Here is a 27,234-nt window from a genome sequence, read left to right as displayed (position 1 = left end):
TTTAAACATTTTAAATGATAGTTCTGAATAAAGTTTAAGAGGGATTGAATTTCAAAGTGTTGGGGGCTATGAAAACACAGTAAGAATAACTAGCAAATGCTGCCTGGGACAAGTGAAGAATGTGGACTGGAGAATAACGACTTATAAATCTGTGGAAACAAGGGCAGTGCCATGGAAAAGTATGGTAAGTCATAGCCAGGATTTTAAAAGCCACAGAAACCAGCGTTCACCCATTAGCATGAGTGTTACACCATCATCTAATCTAATCTATGTTTTGTGAGCCATGCTATGCCTAACCAGGTTCAAGGCAACGCACAATTCAAGTGATTGGCAAAAGATGGAAGAAATGGATGAGAGGGGATATATCAGGGGAGGGGTGAAGTCCTAAATAGGGAAGCACTGCGGTATTCGAAGTACTATTTACACTGGAGGGGAGGAAATCTGAGAGTTAGAGCAAGATACTGATTGTCAATGTAATGTATTGCGTCGAAGAGGAGAGTCTAGATTCTTTCGAAATTTGAGATAACAGGGTTCCATTTTGATGGTTGTTGGGAGGCTGTTCCAGGTCTTTGCGCCAATGTAAGTGATAAGTGTGCTAAATATGCGCTTATATTTTATTCCTTTAGGAGATGGGAGGATCAGAAGACAATGCTTGATGTTTCTGGCTGAGTTGATCAAAGAACTGGTGAAGAGGTTTATGAGAGGTTCAGCTGAGTTTGTATAAAGGATGTGATACATTACTCATGATATTTAGAATTTAATGCGCGCTGTGATTGGCAGCCATTGAAGTCTGTTGAAATAGGGCGATATGGAGTCAAATTTTTTCAGCCTGAAGATTAGGCATTTTGCCGTGTTTTGAATCAGTTGTAGTTTGTGGACGAGGGTGGTATTTATATCTGTATAAAGAGAGTTACATGCAGTTATCAAACCTGTTGTAATATTCCAGTTGAGACACTACTAACATTTGTGTCAGTATTGCAAAGTGATGACTGTGGAAGAATGGTCTGATCAGTCGGAGTTGTCTCATGTTGTAGAAGGTTTGTCTTCATATACTGAGATCTGGGGTTCGTAAGAGAGGGTCGAGTCTAATATGACCCTTCTAGCATATTTCAAGGGTACCTAGCTTTTAACTGTGGTCTTCTTTTCAGGGAAATAGGAGCCAACATGTTTCACCTACAGAAGGCTTTTTCAAGGCTTATCATCCCTATTTAAAAAACAGAACCACTGAATGTTGATTCAAAATGGCTGTGGCTTCTTCCTCTCCCTTATACACACCCACCAGGACTGATCAGTTGATGCTTACATCAGCACTATCTACTTCAGCAATACGGGCCCGGGAGGCTGCAAAGGGACTAGGTTAAAACTACCATTACTTTGAAAAGAGTTCTAGTGAACTAGTTTTTTTAAGCACTCTCCATTTATAAAGAATCAAAAGGACAACCTCCCAGCTTCAACCCCTTAAATTAAAGTGGCCCATTCAAGCTCCAGATTTAATCCATTTGGTAAAACTGTATTTAAATAATAAATCCATCTCTGCTCAGCGAAATTCAATTTTCCTTCCCAATTACCTCCCTCCCTACATCATAATGTTCTATTACTCTCCATCTTATTTGTTCTACCGTATGTTGTTTCTGGGTCCAGTGTTGAACTAGCAGTGCCTGGAGGTTACCCGGAGCTATCCGGGACTTATGCTCATTGGGCCATATCTGGATGGGGCGCTTTGTCTGACCTACATATACCAGTGAGCAAGGGCTCCGGCTGCCCTCTCCTGCCCAGTCATTCGCAGTCGGAAAATACCGCGAATGACCGGGACCGTGAACTGCTGACCGCAAATTTGCGGGGAAGAACTGTATACTTAGCTTGGTATATATCTTCGTGAGAAGAGGAAAGGATGAAGGCATGGGTCAGGCTCAAACATTTGGTTAGTTTCCCTGCAAGAATCGCTATGTAGTTTAACAAAATACTATGCACTGGGCGAACAGAGGAATTGATGACAACTAGCATAATATCTCTGATCATGAAAAGTAAAAGACAAGAGTCCTCCAAACAAGCATATTCAGATCAAATCATATGCTCATCAACAACGTTTAAATTCCTGATATGAATTTTACCTAATCCAATAAGTATGTCTGGAAATTCTTTGTACTCTCTTGAACAAAAGGGCAGCTGCTGAGATTCACATGGAAAAGAGGACAAGCTATTAACCAAATGATTCTGAAAAATTCAAGGAGACGGAGAACAAATCAACAAATGGTCTGGAGCAACTACAAGAAGGTCTTTGACTCACTACCTAATACCTAGCTAATGCAGTGTTTGAGAATGTTCTGAAGTAGTGAAAACATAGGAAGTGATGTCAGAGGGAGAGCAGATGGGGTCCCAAGGAGCATGTTGAAGTTCTTGTTGTTTGTTGTGGTGAACAACTAGAGGTACAGGGGAAGGGGTAACGTGCGTAGCAGTGGGGATCGGGGAAGGGGTGGGGGTAGAGATGAGGAGTGGGAGGGGCGCTAACTCTCGTCCTCGCTACACAAATGCTCGTGTCCCTCCCAAATAATATCTAGCACCCAGTGGTCTGAAGAAATCTGTGCCCAAGCCACACAGTAAGCAGATAGCTTCCCTCATATCTGCCGGGGCACAGCTACTAACTTGGCATCATTGTGTTTTTGTGGAGGCTGCACTGGCTCGAGAACCAGAGGCTTGAGGTGGTCTGGTACCGCCAAACCTCTGCTTGAATCCCTGAAAGGATCTCTGCAAAGAGGAGCCTCTGTAATATTGAGCCTCAAAAATTACCCCAACTGGCTCCTCTGGAGGCACCTGGGACTTAGTATGGCAATCTGCCACACTGGCCATAAGGTCATCCAGTCCTTTAACAAAGTATCTGCTCTTTAAAGGGAAGTCTGCTCAAAGTAGCTATGGAGGCTGAGTCTCATGCCCAATGCCTGATTCAGATTATTCTGTGGGCAGAAATAGCATAAGCCAAAACTTTGCTCATGACTGATGATATCATACAAGGCATCTGCCACACAATCCACCCCCTTCAGCACCAGCACCAAAGTCTGATGTAACCCATGCTACAAACGAGGCTGCTGCTGCAGCTTTGATCCCCAAAGTCAGGGCCTCAAATTGCCTTTTGAGGACCTCGCCCACCTTGCAATCCTACACATCCTTTAGCATCATGCCTCCTTCACTAGGTAAGGATGTATGTTTGGTAACATGAGCCATTGTGGAATCCACTTTCAGCTGAACATAAAGCTGCTAAAATTCAGGAGCCAAAAGGTAAAGCCTAGACATAGTCTTAGCTACCCATAAGGCACCCTCTGGGGTCTCCCACTAATCCGTGGCTACCCGAATCCTCCAGGAGCAAAGCCTCACCCTGGGATATTAACAGCATGGAGTCTGACTTCCAATCTTCCCAGTCCTTCTCTGTCTTGCTGATCCAGAGGTAGGCTCCTCTCCAGTGAGAAGGTCCTCTGAAGGGGGGATCTCCCCTTGTACTAGTACTGGCATGCTCGCAAGCAGTGCAGGAGGGCCCCAAAAAATTAAGTAGACTTTCCACAGGAGATTAACAAAGTCTGGGGTAAAATCCTATACTGAAGGCCCTGAGGACCCCTGTAGGGACTCAGACAGGCCTCTCTTGGGCTCTATAGCTTCCATGCATCTGCGTTTGACGACTTCACTGTTTAGAGGCTCCGGAAAAGAATTTTTCCCAGAACCCAGACCCCTGCAGTTCCCCAGCCCTAGATATCTCAGAGGAGGCTGAGCACATGACTCCCGCACCTCCCTCACATGCCCTGTGACACACAGATGCCCTTCCGTTGACCATCCAGCACAAAGCTGGCATGATACAGGGGTAGAACAGCGAAGGGAGTCCATTCCTGTTGATTTTAATCAAAATTGAGGGGTTTTGAGGCAGATAGATGCTTTTAAAATAAATTGGGAAAATCCAAGATGGCCGTCCCAGCAGCAATCTCATGTCAAAAATGGCCTGGGGGAGCTACCCTGAACGACAAAATATTCAGAGAAGGGTTTTTTGGAGGTAGGGAACCCTGTCTCCTGTCCTAAAAACCCTCAAAATGCACCCCCCCCCCCTCCCCAGATATTCCCATAGGCTATAATAGCCTGTACTCACTGTGCCTTGCTGGTGCCTGCCTGTGTCAGCCCTGGCTGCAGCTGAAAGGATTGGAGAAGACTTTATGTCTCTGGACAGATTCCACAGGATCAAAAATCTTGATCTTCGGGATGCCAGTCAGGTCAAGCCTGACAGACCTCAGACTCCCACTAGATCATACACTGCGATGGGGGGGAGGAATAAAAATCACAGCTGGCCCCTTTCAGCCAAAAGGACATTCCCTGGGATTAAACAGCCTGTGCTCAAACCCCTGATAAATCAGAGTACGAGCTAGCTCCAAAGGGAATGAACCATGAGCTCCAAAAACTGTTTGTGCAGGCTGGCATCTCAGCCTCAGAAAGAAAATGAAGAAAATCCCCAAAATAATAAAATTAAGCAGAGCAATTCAGAAAGACAACTTCTCAATTCACGTGCAGAAGGAAAAACTAGAGGTGGCAGTACAACCCACTGGGGAAGGAGGCGCAGTCGAAAGATACAGATGACATCCTTCTGCAATCAATCTGTGACCAGAGATATATAACCTATCGTCCAGAATCTTTTGCCCTACAATTGAGGTTATACTGCTTTAGAATATTGATATTAAAATTATTGCAAAACTCCTAGCTGATAGGTTGGTCTTAGTTTTTACCAAACATAATTCATATTGACCAATCGGAGATCATTGCTAAAAGACAAATTGGGGCTAATGTAAGGCACATATTAGGAGTAGCAGCCTAATGGTTAGTGCTGCAGATTGAGATTCTGGGGAACTGGGTTCAATTCCCACTGCAGCTCTTTGTGACTCTGAAAAAGTCACCTACCATATACTGTGTACTCAAATATAAGATGAGATTTTTGGGCAAATAAATGGCCCAAAAATGGGGGTCTCATCTTATATTCTGGTTATCGCCCCCCCCCCCCTCCTGAACTTGTTGCAGGCCTCTGCTGGGCCTGCTGTATGGCCTGGTGGGGTGGGCCGAGACAGGAGAAATCCCTCCTGTTTTCTGTCCTGGCCGACTCTGCCAATTTTTTTTACCCCCTCCTGCCTCCCCCCATATACCTTTTTGAACCCTGGTGATCCAGCAGTGTACTGGGAAGGAGAGAGCTTTCTGTACTCCTGTCCGGCACTAAGCCCTTCCCTAAATGGTGCTCCTACCACTAAATGACTGCTGCGAGTTCTCACGAGTCTTGCGAGAACTCAGGGCAGCCATTCAGTGAGTGGCTCAGCGCCGGGCAGGAGCAAAAAAAGCTTGCTCATGTTCAGTACACTGGACCATGAGAACTCAAGAGGTGGCCGTTCAGGGAGGGGCTCAGCTCGGGGCAGGAGCGTGGATAACTCACTCCTGCCTGGTACACTGCTGGACCACCAGGGACTCAAAAAGGTACAAGGGGGGGGGGGCAGGCAAAAAATTGGCAGTTAGCCGGGACAGGAGGGATTCCTCCTGTTCTGGCTCACCAGATCATAAGGCAGGCCCAGTGTAGGCCTGCAGGACATTGAGAGAGAAGGGGGACAGGGTACAGGGCAGGGAGGGGGGCTAGGTGCAGAGCCTGGCAAGGAGGGAGGGAAGACAGGGTGGAGAGCATGGCAGAGAAGGGTGCAAAGCCTGGCAGGGAGTGAGGTGGAGCTGAGTGCGGAGTCTAGCAGGGAAGTGGGGGAGGGGGCAGGACACAGATCCTGGCTGGGCACATGAATATTAACACACACACACGCACACACCCTCGTCTTATATTCGAGTCAATCTTTTTTTTCCTTCTTTTTTGGGGGAAAGGGGTACCTCGTCTTATACTCGGATTGACATATTTGAGTATATACGGTAACCCTCCATTGCCCCAAGTACAAAAACTTAGATTTTGAGCTCACTAGAGACAGAGAAAGTACCAGCATATAATGTGTACAGTGCTGTGTACATCTAGTAGTGCTTTAGAACTGATTAGTAGTACATTACATGAGATGTGGGGGCCAGCTGCTTGAGAAAAGGCAGTGCTGCTTGTCAGATGTGGAGAAGGCTTTTGATCGGGTGAGTTGGGCCTTCCTCTGGGAGGTTATGAGGAAAATGGGGTTGGAACTAATTTTTGCTCTTGGGTTCAAGTTATGTATACAGCCCAAGTTGCTTGAATTTGAATGAACAGCAGTTACACCGATCCCTTCCGGATTAGCCAGGGAACACACAAAGACTGCCCATTGTCCCCACTGCTCTTTGCTCTATCGATAGATACAGCCTTTGGTACTTTGGATCCAGGACAATCAGGATATCCGGGATATTAAGATTAAAGGAAGATCATAAGATTGCGTCATTTGCTGATGATATTCTTCTCTATAACCAGAATCTAGGACTTCTGGTGGTTCTTAAGGAACTCCAGCTTTATGGAAAGTTGTCGAGTTTCAAGGTCAACATAGACAAGTAAGAAATATTAGGAATCAGGGGCAGAGGAAGCTTTGAGCCAAGCATTTCCATTTCAGATTGCTCCGGTTGAATCCAGTATCTAGGATTTTCTTGCCTAAAGACTTGTTAGTGTTGTATTCATGTAATTCTCACAGAATAATTCATCAAATCACTCTAGACTTGAGTCAGTGGAAGAGTTACTGGTTGTCCTTGTGGGAGTGCATATCAGACCTCAAGATGAATATTTTACCCCAACATTTGTTATTATTCAGGGTGCTGGAAGCTACATTACATCATTCAACAAATCTTACTGAAACCCAACTGAGAAACTGCTCCACATTGTATTTATTGTTCCAATTTAGTAAGTTACCATATCAGGGCCAAATGACACACAAACTAGGTGCTAGAGCAAGGTGTTGATACATTGAATACCTGAATAAGTTCATGTAAACCATTCTGAGCTTCTATGGGAGAACAGTATAGAAAATTGAATGAATAAATATATACTTTATAAGGAGGCTGGATAATTAGTAAAAAGTGGGAAAATGTTTGAGCAGTTGATCAGAAATTATTACTTTTTTTCCTGGCTTGCAGGTTTTATCTGACCCTGCATGAGACTATATTGTGGGTCTCTTGTATACAGTGATGTAAAGAAAAAGGAAACACAAATCCACTCCATCATACAGCACCTTATATAACAATTTACCTGCCCGTCTATATCCACCTTTCTGGAAACCCCATTCCAACAGCTCTCACACTCATTTCAGAAGGCTCCTCTCTTTGGAGAATTCCAACCTACCTATTATTCCAGTCCTAGAAAGCAGGCCAGGTCCTCATATGCCCACCTCTTTACTTACAACCTCCAGCATTTAAAGCTGATGCTTACGCAGTGTTTCAGGGCAGATGAATACTCACACGTTAGTGTGTAACTGAAAGTCTCCAGCTCTGTAACCCAAAGCAAAGTTATTCAGGACCACTTTGTATTTGCTTGTATCATAAGCCATCTGGTACCCTGCAAGCCAACCTTCGTAGCCCAACACTAAACAGCCACAGACAGTTGGTCCAGCAAGGTCAAAGTCAATGTCAAAGCCCATATTTGCATAATCCCGTTTGAAGTAGGTCTTCAACTTGCCACTCTTCTTTCTGTTGGAAAAAAAAGTTTGTCTTATTCCCCTTTGTTTACTTAATAATGTTTCAATCAAGCTAATCTTCAAAGTGATCAACCTCCTATAATCAGCAGTTTGAAAACTGTTCAACTTCATGTGGCTAAAGAGACTACATGTTCTTTTAAGATGTATGACCTTTTAGCCACATTAAGAGGAGGCACATCAATGGCATTTAGGTCAGAGGAGGAAAAATACACATATAAATTACATTTTCAAATCTTTGTGCAATTTTCAACAAAAATCTACCCATACAAAAAGCAAGTGCCTTGAGGTAATTTTCCAAGGGAAAATATGAATGCACATTACTGGTGTAAAGATTACAAATACAACACAGTTTGAAAATTGTCTCCAAGCCACACACCACTGTGTATTTCAGAGCATGTGATTCAGATTCTAGACTTCTAACCAACAGGACTGGCAGGAGTCAAGAATGCTGTAACAAGCTCAAAGAAAATGAGGGGAAATGACTGTTATCACTGTAATGCCTACTAACCTAGGGTTACCAGATGTCTGGGAAAATCTGGACATGTCCCAGACGGACTTTCCAATACCTGGCAGTTTGTCCAGGTTTTGGAAAGCCCCGAAGAGCTTCGGCTGCATCTGGAGGGCCTCTGAGCATGTGCGGATGACGTCACACACATCCACTCATGCTTGAGGCCCTCTACATGCAGCCAGAGCTCATCAGGAATGAAGATGAAGCTTTAAGGGGGTGGGCCTGGGGATGGGACTTGAGGTAGAACTGGGCGGAGCTGGAGGTGGAAGAAGGTGGGGCAGAATAGAGCAGGGCCATGTGTCCAGGTTTGTGAGGCTCCAAATATGGTAACCCTATACAAACCAAAGAAGTGATGCTAAGTGTTATCTCAATGGAGACCTCCTGCTAGTTCTTCTAGATGACAAGGCCATGCTATCAAGACTGAGGATGTGCTAAGAGTGGATAATGTAGCTAGTTTTAAAAAAGGTTTGGATAAGTTCCTAGAGGAAAAGTCCATAATCTGTTGTTAAGACAGACTATGGACTTAGCCACTGCTTGCCCTGGATTGGTAGCATGGAATGCTGCTACTAACTGGGTTTTTGTGACTTGGATTGGCCTCCATGAAGACGAGATACTGGGCTGGATGGACCATTGGTCTGATCCAGTAAGGCTATTCTTATGCTCTTAAGTGTACCTCAAATTATGGAAACAGATTTCTTAACTGATCAGTGAAGCACTATTAACCTGTTGGTTTCCATTTCCTTTAATCTACACACAAAGGTGATTTACAGTACATTTGGGAATTCTGCACAACTGTACAATGAATAATTTATATAGAATTTTACATTTGTTGTGCAAAATTTGGTTAAAAAGCAGCCAGAAGAGGAAAGAGATAAAATCGACCTTGCAGTCAGAAGGGGAGGGAGGGAAGGACAACCAGAAGCTCAGATGAAGAAGCTCTAGTTTGTACTGCTGAAAGAAGGAAAGCAGTGGCAAGGTTGGTTCTCAGCCAAAACAAGAAGGTCAGCTATAAGGCTGGACAAAAGAGAAAGTTATGGCCTGTGCAGCTGGAATTGGGGGGAAAAATTATTTGGGATTGAGCCTAGTCAGGAAAAGAAAAGTCAGAGCTGGGATGGAAGCCTGGAATTGAGGAAGCAAGTGATCTAGGAGGAGAGAAGGGGAGAGAGGGTCAAGGGTGAGAAGGGTGGGAGAGAAACAGCTGGAGGGAGGAAGTAAACTGGAGGGGAGGAAGTCAAGCCTAGCAAGATGGGACAAGAGTAAGCTGGAAGGAAGTTAGACCTGGTGTAGCAAATGCAACTGTTGGGGAGGAGGGCAGTAAGCTGTAGGTTCAAACCAAGAAGATGGATCAACAGCATTCTGGGGATCAAATGCCAGGTTTGGGGGGGAGCAGGTCTAAAGAGGGAAGAGAGACGAGGCAGTTTCAAAGCTGGTGGGGAGGGGGCTGGGTTTTATAATGTTTTTTACTCCAATTACTAAAAGAACTCACAGACACTAAACCCTACCTAGCCAATAACGACACTCCACCCCCTTCAGCCACCCTTCTAGCTGAATACTTTAGAAACAAAATTACAACAGCCAGGACAACCTTCACAGGAACCCCAATTCACCTTGATGAGATCTCAATGCCCCCCACAGAAAAAGAATCAGCTGCAGCAGACAGAACCTGGTCAGACTTCACCACAATATAATGGTCCGACCTAAACAGACTCTACAAAAAATACACCCATGCAGCCTGCAACCTCAACCATTGCCCTCCATACCTTTTAAAAGCCTCTAGCCCAAAATTCCACACTCTCCTCATACAATGGATACAATCCCTGCTCACAGATGACCTTTTCCCACATGACCTCAGCAAAATAATCATCACTCCGATCATAAAAGACCCAAAAGTAGCAACAGATTAACCATCCAACTACAGACCTATAGTCTCAATACCATTATATGTCAAGCTAATGGAAGGCCTTGTAGCCAAACACCTCACCAACTACCTAAAAACCACAACTTATTCCATCCTACAGTCTGGTTTCAGAACCAACTACAGCACAGAGACACTACTAGGTTCCCTCATGGACACAGCTAGACAACACCTCAGCACATCCTCTATCTCCCCAGCACAGGCAAAAAAAAAATGCTGGTTATACAACTAGATCTCACCGCAGCATTTGACCTGGTAAACCATGACATTCTACTACAAATACTAGAAACATTAGGAATCACAGGAAAGGTGCACACATGGTTTCAAGGATTCCTACAATCCAGAACTTACAGGGTAAAGACAAAGAAAAATCAGAACCATGGTCGCCTTTATCCCCAACACTCTTCAATCTCTACATTGCATCCCTTGGCACCTGCCTAGACAAACTAGGCTTAACTTCTTTTAGCTATGCAGATGACATCACCATCCTTCTTCCTTTTGATCAACCAACACCCTCCATGACATAGAACACTAGAAACAGTGGCTACATGGATGAAAGAACACAAACTAAAACTGAACCCAGACAAAACAAAATTTATACTCCTTGAAAAAAACAAAACCCCAACCATAACAAACTTAGTAATAAACTCAATCACATAACCCCATTCAACCCACCCTAAGACTTCTGGGAGTGATACTAGAGGCTGTACCATGCAACCACAAATCAGCAAAACAATACAGAAATCATTTGTAGTCATGTGAAACTTAAGGCAAATCCAAAAATTCTTCAACAGAAAACAATTCCAGCTCATGGTCCAATCCCTAGTCCTAGGACTTCTAGACTACTGCAACATCCTCTATCTCCCCTGCCCCGCAGTCATGATAAAACAACTACAAACAGTACAAAACACAGCCCTGAGGCTGATCTATTCACTGAAGAAATAAGACCATATCACCGCCGCATACCTCGACTCACACTGGCTCCCAATACAAGCAAGAATACTATTCAAATTTTACTGTCTACTATTTAATGCCATGAATGGAGACAGCCCAGTTTATATAAACAACCACCTTATCAGAACCACCACAACCAGGCAAAGGAGAACCCAGACACCATTCATGCACCCTCCAATCAGAGGCGTCAAACGTAAAAAAACGTACGATGGCCTACTGGCCACGCAGGCAGTGAAACTAGACCGCCAACTATCCAATCTACTGACCATGACTTCAGACCACAAAACTTTCAGAAAAGAAACAAAAACCCTGCTATTCAAGAAATACATCAAAACAAACTAACACCACAGGAAGCTCTTCAATCCCTCGAAGTAACCCGTTCAACTCTGTAACTCTTCTGGAAATGTCCAGATAACCTCTTATGTAATCTGCATTGAACCACAAGGTAATGGCAGAATAAAAGTCACTAATGTAATGTAATGTTATGTACTTGAGTGATTTCTGCATAAGATACTACAAATTCTGCATTTTTTGAGTAATAACTGTGGGGCACTTTGGGGCTTTCTTATTAAGCCACAACAAAATTTGGGTTTAGTGAATTCTAATGCAGGACTTTCCTGGGCACTAAGCCATTTTTACCAAGGAGTAAATAAAGAATTTTCCGTTTCATTTTATCTGCAGCTCATACACTAATGTTATTAGCATGCACCAACTGCATATAATTTATGTGGGAGTACTTACTGGCTCCTATTTAGGAGGCGCTAAGTGCCATGACACAATAATTTTCCTGTTTGAGCGGGCGTAAGACATAAGAACATAAGAACAGCCTTACTGGGTCAGACCATTGGTCCATCAAGCCCAGTAGCCCATTCTCACGGTGGCCAATCCAAGTCCCTAGTACCTGGCCAAAACCCAAAGTGTAGCAACATTCCATGCTACCGATCCAGGGCAAGCAGTGGCTTCCCCCATGTCTTTCTCAATAAAAGACTATGGACTTTTCCTCCAGGAAATTGTCCAAACCTTTCTTAAAACCAGCTACGTTAACTGCTCTTACTAGAACCTCTAGCAATGCGTTCCAGAGCTTAACTATTCTCTGAGTGAAAAAAAATTTCCTCCAATTGGTTTTAAAAGTATTTCCCTGTAACTTAATCGAGTGTCCCCTAGTCTTTCTAATTTTTGACAGAGTGAAAAATCGTTCCACTTGTACCCCTTCTACTCCACTCAGGATTTTGTAGACTTCAATCATATCTCCCCTCAGCCGTCTCTTTTCCAAGAAGAGCTCTAACCTTGATGCATCTTGCAGAAAGTCTTTTTTGGGGTGGTAAGCTCACTATTAATGTTCATATCACCTTTGTCACTGCTATTTAACTCTGTAGGACTACCACTACCTCTTTTAAAATGGTTGTGCATTGTATTTTCTTTGTTATGAATTCTACTGTGTAGCCTAATATATTCTACCACGAAACCATACAACTTTCTTATGGTTGCTAAGTGAAGTGACACCTAGTAACTGAACTTTGATCTTAAGTGCTGGTTGCTATGTGTGTATTGCCTTCTAATAAAGGAGAAGAACAGCAATACCTGTTGCTGAAGAATTTATCCTTTGAAATCTGCCGACAATTATAATGATTAGGAATATTATGTAATGTAATTTGTAATGTAATTTATTTCTTATATACCGCTACATCCGTTAGGTTCTAAGCGGTTTGAAGAAAATATACATTAAGATTATAAATGAGAAGTAAGAAGGTACTTAAAAATTCCCTTACTGTCCCGAAGGCTCACAATCTAACTAAAGTACCTGGAAATTAATAAAGAAGAGAAAATAAAGATGGTTGAAAAAAGAAAAATTCTATGTGAATTTATAGGATGGAAATTAAACTGACAGTGAAGAACTGTATGAAAAATACATATGGAATGCAGTTAGAGAGGGTAGGTTACAATCTATTTATGGTATGTGTTTAATTGGACGGTGTTAAGGTGGGTAATTTGGGGGAAGGTTATCTGAAGGTAAGTGAATCTTCTGGAGGTAAAAGAGGAGGGGTTAAGATATTTGGATGAATTTTTTGAAAAGCAGGGTTTTGATTTCTTTTCTGAATGTTTTGAAGTTGTCTGATATTGTCATAAGATTGGAGATGGAATGGTTGATTTTTGCTGCTTGTGTTGCCAGAAGGTTGTCAAACATTTTCTTGCGTTGTGTGCCTTTGAGTGGGGGGAAGGCGAAAGGGTTCGAGGTTCTTCTGTGTCTTGAGGTGGAGATTTGGTTTAAGCGGTTGTTTAGATAGGAGGGGGAAGAGCCGTGTAATGCTTTGAATATCAGGCAGTAGAATTTGAATTGGATTCGTGCTTGTATGGGTAGCCAGTGAGAGTCTAAGAAGGCAGGTGTTATGTGATCATATTTTTTGAGTGAGTAGATCAATCTGAGGGCGGTGTTTTGTATGGTCTGGAGTTGTTTTATCATAGTGGCTGGACAAGGAAGATATAGGGAGTTGCAATAATCCAGCAGACCTAAGACTAGGGATTGGACGATTAGTCTAAATTGTGCTTGGTCAAAGAATTTTCTGATTTTACGGAGATTTCTCATGGTTAGAAAAGCTTTCTGGGTTGTTTTGTTGATCTGGGGCTGCATTGTGCAACATCTGTCTATCGTAACTCCTAGGAGTTTTAGTTCGGGTTGTATTGGGTATTTGGTATTTTTGATTTTCAGTTCAGTGATGGTAGGAGTTTGGGCTTTTTCGAGCAAAAGGAATTTTGTTTTTTCAGAATTTAGTTTTAGTTTGTGATCCATCATCCATTTTTCTATTGTGTCTAAGGTTGTTTCTAGCTTTGTTGTGGTGGTGGTCTCTGATGGGTCAAAGGGGAGGATTATGGTGATGTCATCAGCATAGCTGAAAGATGTGACATCTAGGGTATCTAAAGTGGCTCCTAGGGAGGAGATAAAGAGGTTGAAGAGCGTAGGTGAGAGAGGTGATCCTTGTGGAACTCCGCAGGGATTTGTCCATGGTTCTGATTTTATATCATTGTATTTTACCCTGTAGGTTCTAGATTTGAGGAACCCCTGAAACCATTTGTAGACCTTGCCTGAGATTCCTATGGCGTCGAGAATTTGTAGTAATAAGGTGTGGTCAACTAGGTCAAATGCTGCGGAGAGGTCTAATTGTATTAATATCATTTTTTTTCCTTTACTGATGTGTTGTCGGGCTGTATCTAGTAATGTGACAAGTAGTGTTTCTGTGCTATGGTTAGTTCGAAATCCTGATTGTGAGGGGTGGAGTAGGTTATGTTTTTCCAGATATTCGGTGAGGTATTGTGCCACTAGGCCTTCTATTATTTTAACATACAATGGTATTGAAGCGATAGGTCTGTAGTTGGAGGGGCTATCTATTGGGCCTTTGTGATCCTTTATGATTGGAGTGATTAAGATCTCTCCTAGGTCCTGTGGGAATTGGCCTTCTGTCAATGTGGTTTGAATCCATAGCATGAAGTTGGTTTTGAATGTAGTGGAGGCGTTTGATAATATGTAGGTGGGGCAATTATTTAGGTCACTGGAAGCATGGCTGTATTTATTGTAGAGTCGGTTCATATCCGACCAGATTAGAATTGGGAAATCGGACCAGCTTCTGTCTGCTACGATGGCTTCGCTAGTTGATGGGTTTGTTGTTATCTTTTCTAGATGGGTGTGTGTGTTGATGAATGTAGATCTGATATTGGTGATCTTGTTTTTGAAATGGTCTGCTAGGTGAATGGCTGTTGGTGGGTTGATACCTTGGGTGGAGAGGTAAGTTTTGGTATCTGTGAGGTTCTTTACTAGATTAAATAGCTTTTTTGTGTCTGGGGTTTTTTTGCCTATCATTTTGGAGTAGTAGGCTTTTCGTTTTTCCTTGAGTTTGGTTTTGTATTGATTAATTTGGTATCTCCATGCAGTTTTAGTGTGTTCTAAACTCTTGTTTTTTTTCCAGACTCTTTCTAGTTGTCTGCAGAGCTTTTTAGATTGGAGAAGTTCGGTGTCGAACCATTTATCAGAAGGTCTGCATATTTTGAATTTTAGTTTTTCTGGGGCTAGCTCATTTAGAATGGTTTCGCTTATGGATCTCCATTGGGATATAAATTCGTTGGGAGCTATGTTGGTGGTGGCGTGGTCTGCTTTATCCCAGAATATGGAGGGTTCGATTTTTTGGCGTGTTTTGAAGGAGGTTTTTATGGGAGGTTGTTTGTTAATGCTTTGAGGCCAGTTGATGTTAAAGGTGTATTTATAGTGATCTGACCAAAGGGAGGGGTGCCATGCCCCATTAGAGATATTGATTTTGGGTTTGTGAGGATATTGGGTCATATAAGCAGCAAGATCTAATTGGTGTCCTTTTTCGTGTGTGGATTGGGGATTGAGGATCTGGTAGTTTAGTGCATTGAGATATGAGAGTAAATTTATTACTTGTTTTGAGGTGTGATCTTCTAGATGGAGGTTTATGTCTCCTAGGAGAAGGTTATGAGGTGATGTTAGGGAGTTCTGGTAAATAAATTCTTCAAGCGCTTGTTTGTTGTCATTCCATTTTCTTGGTGTTGAGTAACAGAGGATGCACCGATTAAACTGAATTGTTTGATTCTCCCTCCTCCTTTCCTTGGCACTATGCTTAAGTGATTACATGAAAAAGTGATTTCATAAGAAACACATCACTGCCTTAATTCATTCTCTTTCTGGTACCAGGGACTCTGTATAAACTGTGTGTAAACCTAGATTCTCTGTCTGTAAATGTAATGCATACATTGTTATGAAAGTTTAGCTTATAATGTGTGTATTATTGTCCCTCTAGGATTTGAAGAGCTTATTCCCCTCTCCTAAACAGCCCAAATGAACTGAACTGCATGGCTCTCCCTCCTGCTTTCCTTGGCACTAATTCATTCTCTTCCTGGTAGCGGCAGATTTATTTTTACCCATATCTAAACCCTGCAGCTTTCCTATGACACCGACATCAACATTCCTTTCGTGTGTGAACCCTCCTGGTAAGTTACCTCCTTACGCATCTTCTCACTCTCATGGTCTCTGAGATTAGCTCATAGTCTGTTTCTTCCCATTGTTCCTCTTCCCCCTTCCACCACAATAGCTGCTGAATTCTTCTTCCTCCAATACTGATTTTCCTCAACCTCTCCCTTTACCCCAATGAACTCAACACCACCATTACCTTACCCTTCCTTTTGTCTAGCACCCTCTTTCTCTCACCAGGGCAGCTCCATATCGTCTCCACATCTGAACCTGAAGAACAGATTCCAGGTCTTGCAGGAGGAGACTACCGACGAGGAGCAAGACCAGGTCCAACACATATCTCCATCCCTGGGAACAATGGATCGACACACCCAAAAGAAGCGTAGAGTCATAGCCATTGGGGACTCCATGTTGAGGGGCACCGAGGGACCAATATGCAGACCGGATATGCAGTCGAGGGAGGTCTGCTGTCTTCCTGGAGCCAGAATACGAGATGTGACCACCTGTCTTGATATACTTCTCAGGCCCCAGGACCACTTCCCCATGCTGCTCATCCACGTCGGAACGAATGACACTGCAAAGAACACCCTGGAGGACATAGCCAGTGACTTCGGAGCTCTGGGAAAGAGGCTGAAGCAGACAGGAGCACAGGTAGTATTCTCTTCAATTCTTCCTGTTAGGGGCAGAGGAAGGGACAGGGAAGAACGTATCCTGAAGACGAATGAGTGGCTACAGCGATGGTGCCGGGAAATGAACTTCGGATTCCTGAATCACGGAGAGGCACTACAGGGACTACAGGGACCAGACGGACTCCACCTGACCAACAGAGGCAAGAACGTTTTTGGACACCGACTAGCCCACCTACTTCAAAGGGCTTTAAACTAGGTAAGTCGGGGGTGGGTACCCACTTTTACACCAGAGCAGTAAGTAACAATCCTGATGTGGCAAACCAAAACTCCGATTCTAAGTCTAAGGTAAGTACCCTTACTGCAAAAGAATCGCTAGGGGACACTTTAACTCAAATGGGTTGCTCTCTACATGAGCTAAATAAACAAAAAGAGTGGAGAGCTATGTATGTTAACGCACGCAGCCTGGGGAACAAATTTCTAGAACTGGAAACAGAAATAGTTAATGCAGACTTAGACATAGCAGCGATTTCCGAAACATGGTTCACAGACTCTCACGGGTGGGATATGACTATACCAGGATACAACCTGATTCGGCAAGATAGAGAGGGTAAGTTAGGAGGTGGGGTAGCACTTTACCTCAAAGAAAACATCAAAACAACCAGGATCACGGATGTCAAGTATACTGGGGAATCCATCTGGGTAAACCTGGCCAGAGGCGGAGAAAAATGCCTGTACCTTGGTATAGTGTACAGACCTCCAAGACAATTGGAGCTCAAGGACGCTGATTTAATTGATGACATTGAAAATATCACCTTACGGGGGGACGTTGTTCTATTGGGGGACTTCAACATGCCTGATGTAGACTGGAACACACTCTCAGCGACAACTTGTGATAGCAGGAGGATATTGACGTCCATAAGGGGAGTACGGCTCAAACAATTGGTACTAGAGCCCAGGCCATCCTGGACCTGGTACTTACGAACGGGGAAAGTGTCTTGGAGATCTCGGTGGGAGAACCGCTAGCCACCAGTGACCATAACATGGTATGGTTTAACCTTAGGAAAGGCTTTCCTAGATCACAAACAAAAACAAGGGTACTCAACTTCCGGGGTGCTGACTTCGCACAAATGGCAGACTTCATCCATCAGACGCTTCAGGTTCAAGAAGGAACGGATAATGTGGAGATTATGTGGTCAACCTTGAAATCGACCCTTCATGAGGCAACTATCCGCTACATAAAATCAGTAACTAAACAACAAAGAAGAAAGAAACCCCAATGGTTCACTGATAAGGTCTCGCGCCTCGTCAAGGAGAAGAAAAGAGCATTTCTCTCGTACAAACGCACCGGGGAAAAAGAAGCAAACATTGAATACAGGACAAAGTCTGCAGCGGTCAAAACGGCAGTTAGGGAGGCCAAACTTCGAATGGAAGAAACTCTAGCGAAGAACATCAAGAAAGGGGACAAATCATTCTCAGGTACATTAGTGACAGGAAAAAGAACGCAAACGGGATAGTACGCCTTAGAACGCCAGACGGGAATTATGTGGAAACAGATTCTGAAAAAGCCAAACTACTTAATGATTACTTCTGCTCGGTCTTTACCTGCGAGGCACCAGGACACGGGCCACAGCTGGAAGCAATGCAAAGCAAGGAAGACCCATTTCAGAATTTTGAGTTCACACCAGCTGATGTTTACAGAGAACTGTCAGGACTCAAGGTGAACAAAGCCATGGGACCGGATGAGTTGTATCCAAGAGTGCTCAGGGAACTAGGCGATGTTCTGGCGAAACCGTTAGCCATGCTCTTCAATCTCTCCCTAAGTACAGGGAGAGTACCCCTGGACTGGAAAACAGCAAACGTCATTCCTCTGCACAAAAAGGGTTGCAGAGCAGAGGCAGCGAACTACAGACCAGTGAGTCTCACATCAATAGTGTGTAAACTCATGGAAACTCTACTCAAAGGTAAATTAGACTCGATATTGGATGAAGGGAATCTAAGGGATCCCTGTCAACATGGATTCACAAGAGGCAGGTCATGCCAATCTAATCTTATAATCTTCTTTGATTGGGTGACAGGAAAACTAGACTCAGGAGAGGCTCTGGACATAGTATACTTGGATTTCAGTAAAGCTTTCGACAGTGTCCCACACCGTAGACTATTAAACAAGATGAAATCGATGGGGTTGGGTGAGAAACTAACTGCATGGGTCAATGATTGGCTGAGTGGAAGACTTCAGAGGGTGGTGGTCAACGGCACCCTCTCTGAGACTTCGGAGGTGACTAGCGGAGTGCCGCAGGGCTCAGTCCTGGGACCATCCCTTTTTAACATATTCATAAGAGACCTGACCCGGGGGCTTCAGGGTAAAGTATCACTGTTTGCCGACGACGCCAAACTGTGTAACATAGTAAGTGAAAGCAACCTCAAGGACAGTATGACGCAGGATCTGATCACGTTGGAAAACTGGTCCTCGACATGGCAGCTGGGCTTCAACGCTAAAAAATGTAAGGTCATGCATCTCGGCAGCAGAAATCCATGCAGAACATACTCCTTGAATGGAGAAACGCTAGCTAGGACTTCAGAGGAACGGGACTTGGGGGTAATCATCAGTGCAGACATGAAAGCTGCTAAACAAGTGGAGAAGGCCTCATCTAAGGCAAGGCAAATGATGGGATGTATCAATCGAAGCTTCGTCAGCCGCAAACCTGAAGTCATAATGCCACTCTACAGAACCATGGTGAGACCTCATCTGGAATACTGTGTGCAATTCTGGAGGCCACATTACCGGAAAGATGTGCTTCGAGCTGAATCAGTCCAGCGGATGGCCACTAGGATGGTCGCCGGACTCAAGGGTCTCTCATACGAAGAAAGACTGGGCAAACTGCAGCTCTATACCCTGGAGGAGCGCAGAGAACGGGGTGACATGATTGAGACATTTAAGTACGTCACTGGTCGCGTCGAGATGGAAAACGATATATTCTTTCCCAAGGGACCCTCGGTCACAAGGGGGCACCCCCTCAAACTCAGAGGGGGGAAATTTAGTGGTGACACGAGGAAGTATTTCTTCACGGAAAGGGTGGTAGATCACTGGAACAAACTTCCGGTGCAGGTGATCAAGGCCACCAGCGTGCTCGATTTTAAGAATAAATGGGACTTCCAGTGGGATCCCTACGAGGGTCAAGTTAAGGAACTAGGTCACTAGCACTCAATGGGGTGGGTCAATAGAGTGGGCAGACTTGATGGGCTGTGGCCCTTTTCTGCCGTCGTCTTTCTATGTTTCTATGTTTCTCTTCTCTGCCCTAAAACTTCATCACTTTCTCCCTCTCATTCAGCCATCCCCACTCTCCCTAAGAGCATTTCATCTGCAATGCTGCAGCCCCCCCCCCCTCCCCGTATCTTCTTGCTCCATCTTTTGCTCTCTACTGGGGATATCAACCCCAACCCTGGTCCTCCCAACCAACTCCCACCCTATTTACGCGGATCATACTGAAGTGTCACCAATTTTAATTTCTGTCCCCCCTCCTTTTCTCCTCTTCCCTTCCCTTCTCATGTGTCCTGAGGAATGCTCACTATCTCCAATAAGATTGCCTATGTCCATGACCTCTTCATCTCTCAATCTTTCCACCTGATCGCACAGACTGAGATCTGGATCTACCCAGATGACTGTACCTCGGCTGCCACCCTGTGTCATGGAGGCTACCTGTTCTCCCAAACGCCTCGCCTGGCTGGTCGTGGAGGTGGTGTTTGGCTACTGCTCTCACCCTCTTGAAGATTTCAACCCCTTCTTTCATCTCAGTCTCATCACTTCTCTTCCTTTGAAGTCCATTCTATCCATCTTTTTGCACCTCTACCCCTCTGCGTAGCTGTCATTTACCGACCCCCTGATAAGTCCCTTTCTTCATTCCTGACTTCAACTCCTGGCTTTCATAAGAACATAAGAATAGTCTTACTGGGTCAGACCAATAGTCCATCTAGCCCAGTAGCCCATCCTCAAGGTGACCAATTCAGGTCACCTTCTTTCCCTCTTTCTTGAGTATTCATCTCCCTCCCTCCCTCATCCTTGGTGATTTCAACATTCATGCCAACAACCCCTTTGACTCATGTTTCTAGACTTCTAGCCCTAACATCCACATTTGATATTCAAGCTGTGCTCTACCACCCCTACAAACCAGAATGACCACTGCCTTGATCTTGTCTTCTTCTCCAACTGCTCTATCACAAATTTCTCCACAGCAGTCCTTCTCTTCTCCGACCATCATCTGATAACTTTCACAATCCATCATCCTCCCCACCAGCCCTGGCCGATCTCCACTTGTACATTAAAAATCTTCAAGCCATCGACCCCGGCACTCTCTCCATCGCTGATTCATCCCTTCTCTCTACCACTACGCTACACAAATCTGTAAATGAGGCTCTCTCCTCCTAAAACACCATTCTGTTCTAAATAGCCTCACTCCCCATACCCCAAGCTCTGTAAAGCACCCCAAACCCCAGCCTTGGCTAAACTCTAAAATCCACTACTTGAGCTCCTCTGCCAGGTCTGCAAATGGGTCTAGCTCAAATCCCGTACTCATCTCGCTGACCCACCCTGCCTCCTGGACCTCTCCCTTATTTACTTTTTAAAGCCTGGTGGTCTAGCGGAGAAGCAGGGCAGGAGTGATCTTCCTTTGCTCCTGCCCCATGCAGAACCGTGAACAAAAATGGCTGCCATGAGCTCCTGTTGTAGTTTCGCGAGACCATGGGAACTCATGGCAGCTATTTTTGCTCATGGCTCTGCATGGGGCAGGCACATAGGAAGATCGCTTCTGCCCTGCTTCACTGCTAGACCACTAAGCTTTAAAAAGTAAGTTGAGAGGTCCGGGAGACAGGTGTGGGTAAGAGTCAACCCTAAAGTTATTCGCAATTTTTTCTTATTTGCAGGCTGGCTTTGTACCTAACCCCCACAAATATGGAGGAAGGAGTGTAACAGACAAACAAACTTAACCATTTGCAATATATAACAAGGTGAAAAACAAACAAGTCATCAACTTAAGTGTAACCTGCACTAAGAGTGTGGGAGATTTTATAGATACCTGCTAGCTTCTTCAACGAAGCAGACGAGGCTTCTATCCTAGTCAAGGCTGGACAAAGAAAAGAAACAAGATGTCCGAATTTCCTGGCATCTTTGAGGTAGAAAGCAAGCAAATGAACATCTGACAGGGCAGGCTTCAGGAATGGAGTGTCTGTCTACTAGAAAGAAGATTATCAAGGTAAGAACCTAATCTTTCCTTCCACTGCGACAGACACTCCATTCCTGAAACATGTGGGATGTATCAAAGCAGTTTCCTGAGCTTAAGGTGGGACACATGAGCCTGCTGTCAGAACTGAAGATCCAAATGCGGAGACCTGCTTGGCTAGTACATCCACCCTGTAAAACTTTGTGAATGTATGGAGAGAAGACCAAGTGGCAGCTCTACAGATTTCTTCTGAGGACACTGCCGAAGATTCCACCCATGAGGAAGCTATGCTTCTAGTAGAATGCACCTTTATGGGTATAGGCAGATGTTTTCCACTTCTGATATAGGCTGAAGAAATGGCCATATGGATCCATCTTGAAAGGGTTGCTTTCAAGGCTGGTTGACTTTTACAGACAGCCCCAGTCAATATGAACAGATGATCCAACAGTTGAAATTTGTTCAAAACCTCTAGATACTGATTATTATTAGGGGCATATACATTAATAACACAGTAAGAGTCTGCACATATCCAACAATTTCAGTACCTGATCATTCTTTCTCAATCCCGAAGGAGTGAAGGCAGGTAAGCAAACTTTTTGACTGATGTGAAAAACTGTTAACCACTTTTGATAAGAAAGAGGGGACTATGCGAAAACCACACCTGAATCTGAAAGTCTCAGAAATGGATCTCTGCAGGACAAAGCCTGAAGTTCCGACACTCTTTGGGCAGAGGTAATCGCCACCAAAAATACTGTCTTGATAGTGAGGCCCATCAGACACACTTGCTCCAGAGGTTCATAGGACATACTTGCTAGCGCCTGGAGGATCTGATTAAGATTCCATGTCAGAAAAGACTGTCGTACTGGAGAACAGAGGCATAAATGTGGCTTTCAAAAACCTGGCCAAAAACAGGAGAGCCTCAAAATCTGAACTTTCAGGAAGCCAACCACTAGGCCATTTTCCAGACCTCCCTGCAAAAAGGTGAGAACTATAGAGATCGGTGACAAGCTCGGGTCCTCACTCCTCTGAGCACATCAAGATTGGAAGCACTTCCAGGCTTTCGTATATGCTGCTATAGTCAAATAGCCTTTAGTGCTAGCACCATGCACTCAAGAGCCATGCTGTAAGACCAAAACGTACTGGCTCCTGCAGGGTAACTGGATCTTGTGTGAGCAGCTGGGGATAGAAGGGAAGTTTGAGATTTTGATCAATTTATAGACCGACCAGGTCTGCCAATCTGGTGCTACTAGAATCACAGGCCCCTGGTGTGCCATGATCCTGCACAGAAGTCAAATTATTATGAGGGTCACGGAGGGAAGGCATAAAGAAGACCTGCCTTTGGCCAGGGTTGCACCAGGGCGTCCAGGTCTTTGCTTCCTGGTTCATGTCTGACTGAAGAACCAAGTCACCTTCTTGTTGGCTGCCAATGCCATCAGATTGAATGTTGGGCACCCCCACTGATTCACAATGCAGGTGAAGGCTTCCTGAGATAGTGACCACTCCCCGGGATCCAGGGTCTTCTGGCTGAGGAAATCTGCTTGTACATTGTCCACTCCTGTCAAATGCAGTGCCAGAAGATGGGCCCCCATCCTTGAAACAGCATCTGGGCTTCCAAGAATAGAGCAGCACTCTTGATGTCCCCAGCGATTGACATAGACTAACGCCATTGTGGTGTCAGAGATAACTCATACCGCTTTGTTCTACAGTTGGGCTCCAGTATGCCTGAAGCGCCAGGGCAATGGCTCAAAGTTCTAAGCAGTTGATTGACCACTTCCTCTGAACTGGATGCCCTCGCAAGGTGTACTCCCCCCAAGCCATATAGGCTGGCGTCCGTCATCAGAATCACCCATGAAGAGATGCAAAGAACTCCTCTTGTAAAAGACTGGGGTTCCAACCACCAGGCTAGACTGCGATGAGCTTCCGCTGTCCAAGGTAGCTGCTGGTAATGCGCATCCCTCTGCGGGCAACATCAGAAGAGGAGCGCATCCTGGAGCAGATGCAAGTACACCCATGCCCAGGGGACTATATCCATGATTGCAACTATTGATCCCAGTACCTGCAAATAATGCCAAGTTGTCGGAGCTGACTCACTCTGACACTCCCATATCTGATGAAAAAGCTTCTCTCTTCAGGCTTCCTGGAGGAACACTTTGTTCGCCCTTGTGTCGAACTGGACTCCCAGATACTCCAACCACCCAACCCAGTTTCCACAGCAGTTGAATCACTTAGTGAACCATTAGTTGCCCTCGGATTTGGACTGGGCTCTTATTAACCAATCATCCAGATATGGATGGACCTGTATGCCTGCTCTGCGGTGTGCTGCAACAACCACCATTACCTTGGTGAAGGTCCATGGCCAGCCTGAAGGGCAAGGCCACAAACTGGATGTGTTGCACATGGAACCGCAAAAACTTCCTGTGCTCTGGAAAAATGGGAATGTGCAGATAGGCCTCTGTTAAATCCAGGGATGCGAGAAATTCCCCCGACACTACTGACCTCACTATCTCCATCCGGAAATGTGATATCTTGAGGGTTATAATCACTGCTTTGAGGTCTAGAATCAGCCTCCAGTTTTCTGAGCCTCTCTTGGGTACTTTGAAATATATCAAGTATCTGCCAGAGCACTAGTCAGGCTCTATGGTTTTCAGATTCAGCAATCTTTACACTATTGCTCTGACTTTGGCCGCTTTTTCTGGCTTTCCAGCCAGAGAGTGTAAAAAAAGGTTTGGAAGGGAATGAAAGAACTCAAGCTAGTACCTCTCCCATATAATGTCCAGCACTCAGCGATCTGTGGTGATCTCCGCCCACGCTCCCCTATAGGCCAATAACCTCTTTCAATGCGTAGAGGCTCAGCTGAAGACTTAGCATAACGGCTTCTTGAGAATTCTGGCAGAGTGAGATCCAGAACATTAAGGCCATCTGCCCCCCCCCCACCTAAGTTTGTCTGGAGCTTTGAAATTATCTCTGGCCCAAAGGCCCTCCCTAGAACTGGTGATATCGCCTAGAGGCCTGCAAATTACTGTGACATAAGAACATAAGAACATAAGAACTGCCATCTCCGGATCAGACCTTCGGTCCATCAAGTCCGGCGATCCGCACACGCGGAGGCCCTGCCAGGTGTACACCTGGCGTAATTTATAGTCCACCATATCTTTATATGCCTCTCTTAAGGAGATATGCATCTAGTTTGCTCTTGAAGCCTAGGACGGTCGATTCCGCAATAATCTCCTCTGGGAGGGCATTCCAGGTGTCAACCACTCTCTGAGTGAAGCAGAACTTCCTGACATTAGTCCTGAACCTGTCCCCCCTTAGCTTCATTACATGTCCTCTAGTCGGTGTCAAATTGGACAATGTAAATAATCTTCTCTGCTCTATTTTGTCGATTCCTTTCAGTATTTTGAAGGTCTCGATCATATCCCCACGCAGTCTCCTTTTCTCAAGGGAGAACAATCCTAGTGTTATAAGTCTATCCTCGTATTCCAGTTTCTCCATACCCTTCACCAGTTTTGTTGCTCGTCTCTGCACCCTCTCCAGCAGTTTTATATCCTTCTTTAGGTAGGGAGACCAATGTTGGACGCAGTATTCCAAGTGTGGTCTGACCATTGCCCTATAAAGCGGCATTATAACTTTCTCCGATCTACTCGAGATTCCTTTCTTTATCATGCCCAACATTCTATTTGCCCCCAACATTCTATTTGCCCCCTAACCCCCATAGGGGCTCAAGGTCCAGTAAGGACTTCGGCTTATGATCCTGCAAGCTGGCCATAAGATCATTCAGACCTTTCCCAAAGAGTAAATATCCCTTAAATGGCAATTTACTCAAGGTCGCTTTAGAGGAGGCAGAACTGGAATAAGCAGACATTTTGTTCACAACTCTGAAAAGGTCATATAGAGCATCAGCTACATAATCCACTCCAGCCATTAAAAACTGGAGATCCCTTCTGACAACAGTCACTGGATCATAGTGCAACTTGGAGTGGCAAGCCTGGGCGACAAAAGACCCTGCTGCAGCTGCTTTCAAACCCGACACCAATGCCTCAAAGAGCTTCTTAGGAACAAAATCCAGCCTGCGGTCCTGGGCATCCTTTAATACAGAGCTGGCTTCACTGGGAAGGGAGGTACACTTTGTAACCTGCGCCACCAATGTATCTACTTTCAGAGGAACAAAAAGCTGATTAAATTTCGCATCCATTGGATAGAGCTTTACCATGGCTTTGGCCACCCGAAGGGGCCTCTCCAGGATCTTCCAATGGTCTGTAAGCATTTTGGCAATGTCTTGATGAAAGGGAAAACAGGAGGTCTGTAACTGTGGAGTCTATCTTTAATTCCTGGAGGAAATCCATGATCAACTCCAAAAGCGCTGAAGGTTTCAACAGCCTGTGAACAGTCGGGTTCTCCCCTAGATCAGGGGCCTCCACCAGATCCGTATCTGGTCCCTCTTGAGATGAAGAAGCATCACCTGCTAGAGGACCCTGACTGGGAGAGTAAAGGCATTGAAATAGAGCCCATTTCATCCCAGTCGTCTTCAGACTGAACTTCCCCATCTTGCGCATGGCACTATTGCTGGGGAATTATGCTGGGGGGGTGGGGGGGAAGTCCCCGGCACCAGCATAGCCGCGATCTCCGAGGATTCAATGCAGTCCTTATTAATCAAGTAAGATTCAAACATCATATAAGAACATAAGAAGCGCCATCTCCGGATCAGACCTTCAGTCCATCAAATCCGGCGATCCGCACACTGTAGCCGGCACGCTCCAGGCAGAGGGCCTGGGAACACTGGCCACAATTAAACTCTTGTGAGTCTCTGCGTGCCTCACAAGGATAAGTTCTTTCAGTGCTTAGTGAAAGGGACAGCCTCCAAAACAATAAGTTCAGTGTCAAATAAAGAATTGTTTTTAATTGTTCAAACCAAAAAAAATACAGTAACTTGTTTGTCAGGAAATGAAATATCAAAACCAAAGGGCTTTCCATACAAAGTAGACCCAAAGTTTAATAAACAGTCTCTGGTAAAAAAAAAAAAAACCCCAAAAAAATCCAAACTCAGAAAAAGACAACTCTCTTCCTCAGAGGTAGGTTCTCTTATACATCATAGTCCAAATAGAGTTCATTACCCAAAAGAAAGGAAAACTTTTCCAACAAAATAAAGTCACAAGTCAGTGCAATGATACTGGCTTCTTCAGCTACCGAAGGCTGGAAAGACAGTGTGCTCCGTGTGGTCTTGAATCGCCAGAAGTTAGGCCCACTATCCCACCACGTAACACGGGGCTAACCCCACTGTCTTAGCACATCAAGTATACTTAATTCCAAAAAGGGAAAGCGCAATTAAGCTTTCAATATGAAATAAAAAAACAAAAAATCTTAAAAATAAAAGTCCTTGCTTAATTCAGCATAGTGAAA

At 44.6% G+C, this 27,234-nt stretch overlaps 1 protein-coding gene across 6 annotated transcripts in view; it reads right to left on the bottom strand.

Annotated features, from left to right (window-relative positions):
- The window catches only part of VDAC3 (voltage dependent anion channel 3), a 78,098-nt gene that overhangs the window by 5,491 nt on the left and 45,373 nt on the right, over positions 1-27,234 (bottom strand). For all 6 annotated transcript variants that reach the window (XM_033949094.1, XM_033949093.1, XM_033949096.1 and 3 more), the window contains exon 7: positions 7,405-7,632. In XM_033949094.1, coding sequence (XP_033804985.1) covers positions 7,405-7,632 — 228 coding nt within the window. The remainder of the gene's footprint in view (positions 1-7,404; positions 7,633-27,234) is intronic.

Source organism: Geotrypetes seraphini, chromosome 6 (genome assembly GCF_902459505.1).
Source record: "Geotrypetes seraphini chromosome 6, aGeoSer1.1, whole genome shotgun sequence".
In the NCBI taxonomy this organism is placed as follows: domain Eukaryota; kingdom Metazoa; phylum Chordata; class Amphibia; order Gymnophiona; family Dermophiidae; genus Geotrypetes; species Geotrypetes seraphini.
This window is presented reverse-complemented; position numbering and strand designations above follow the sequence as displayed.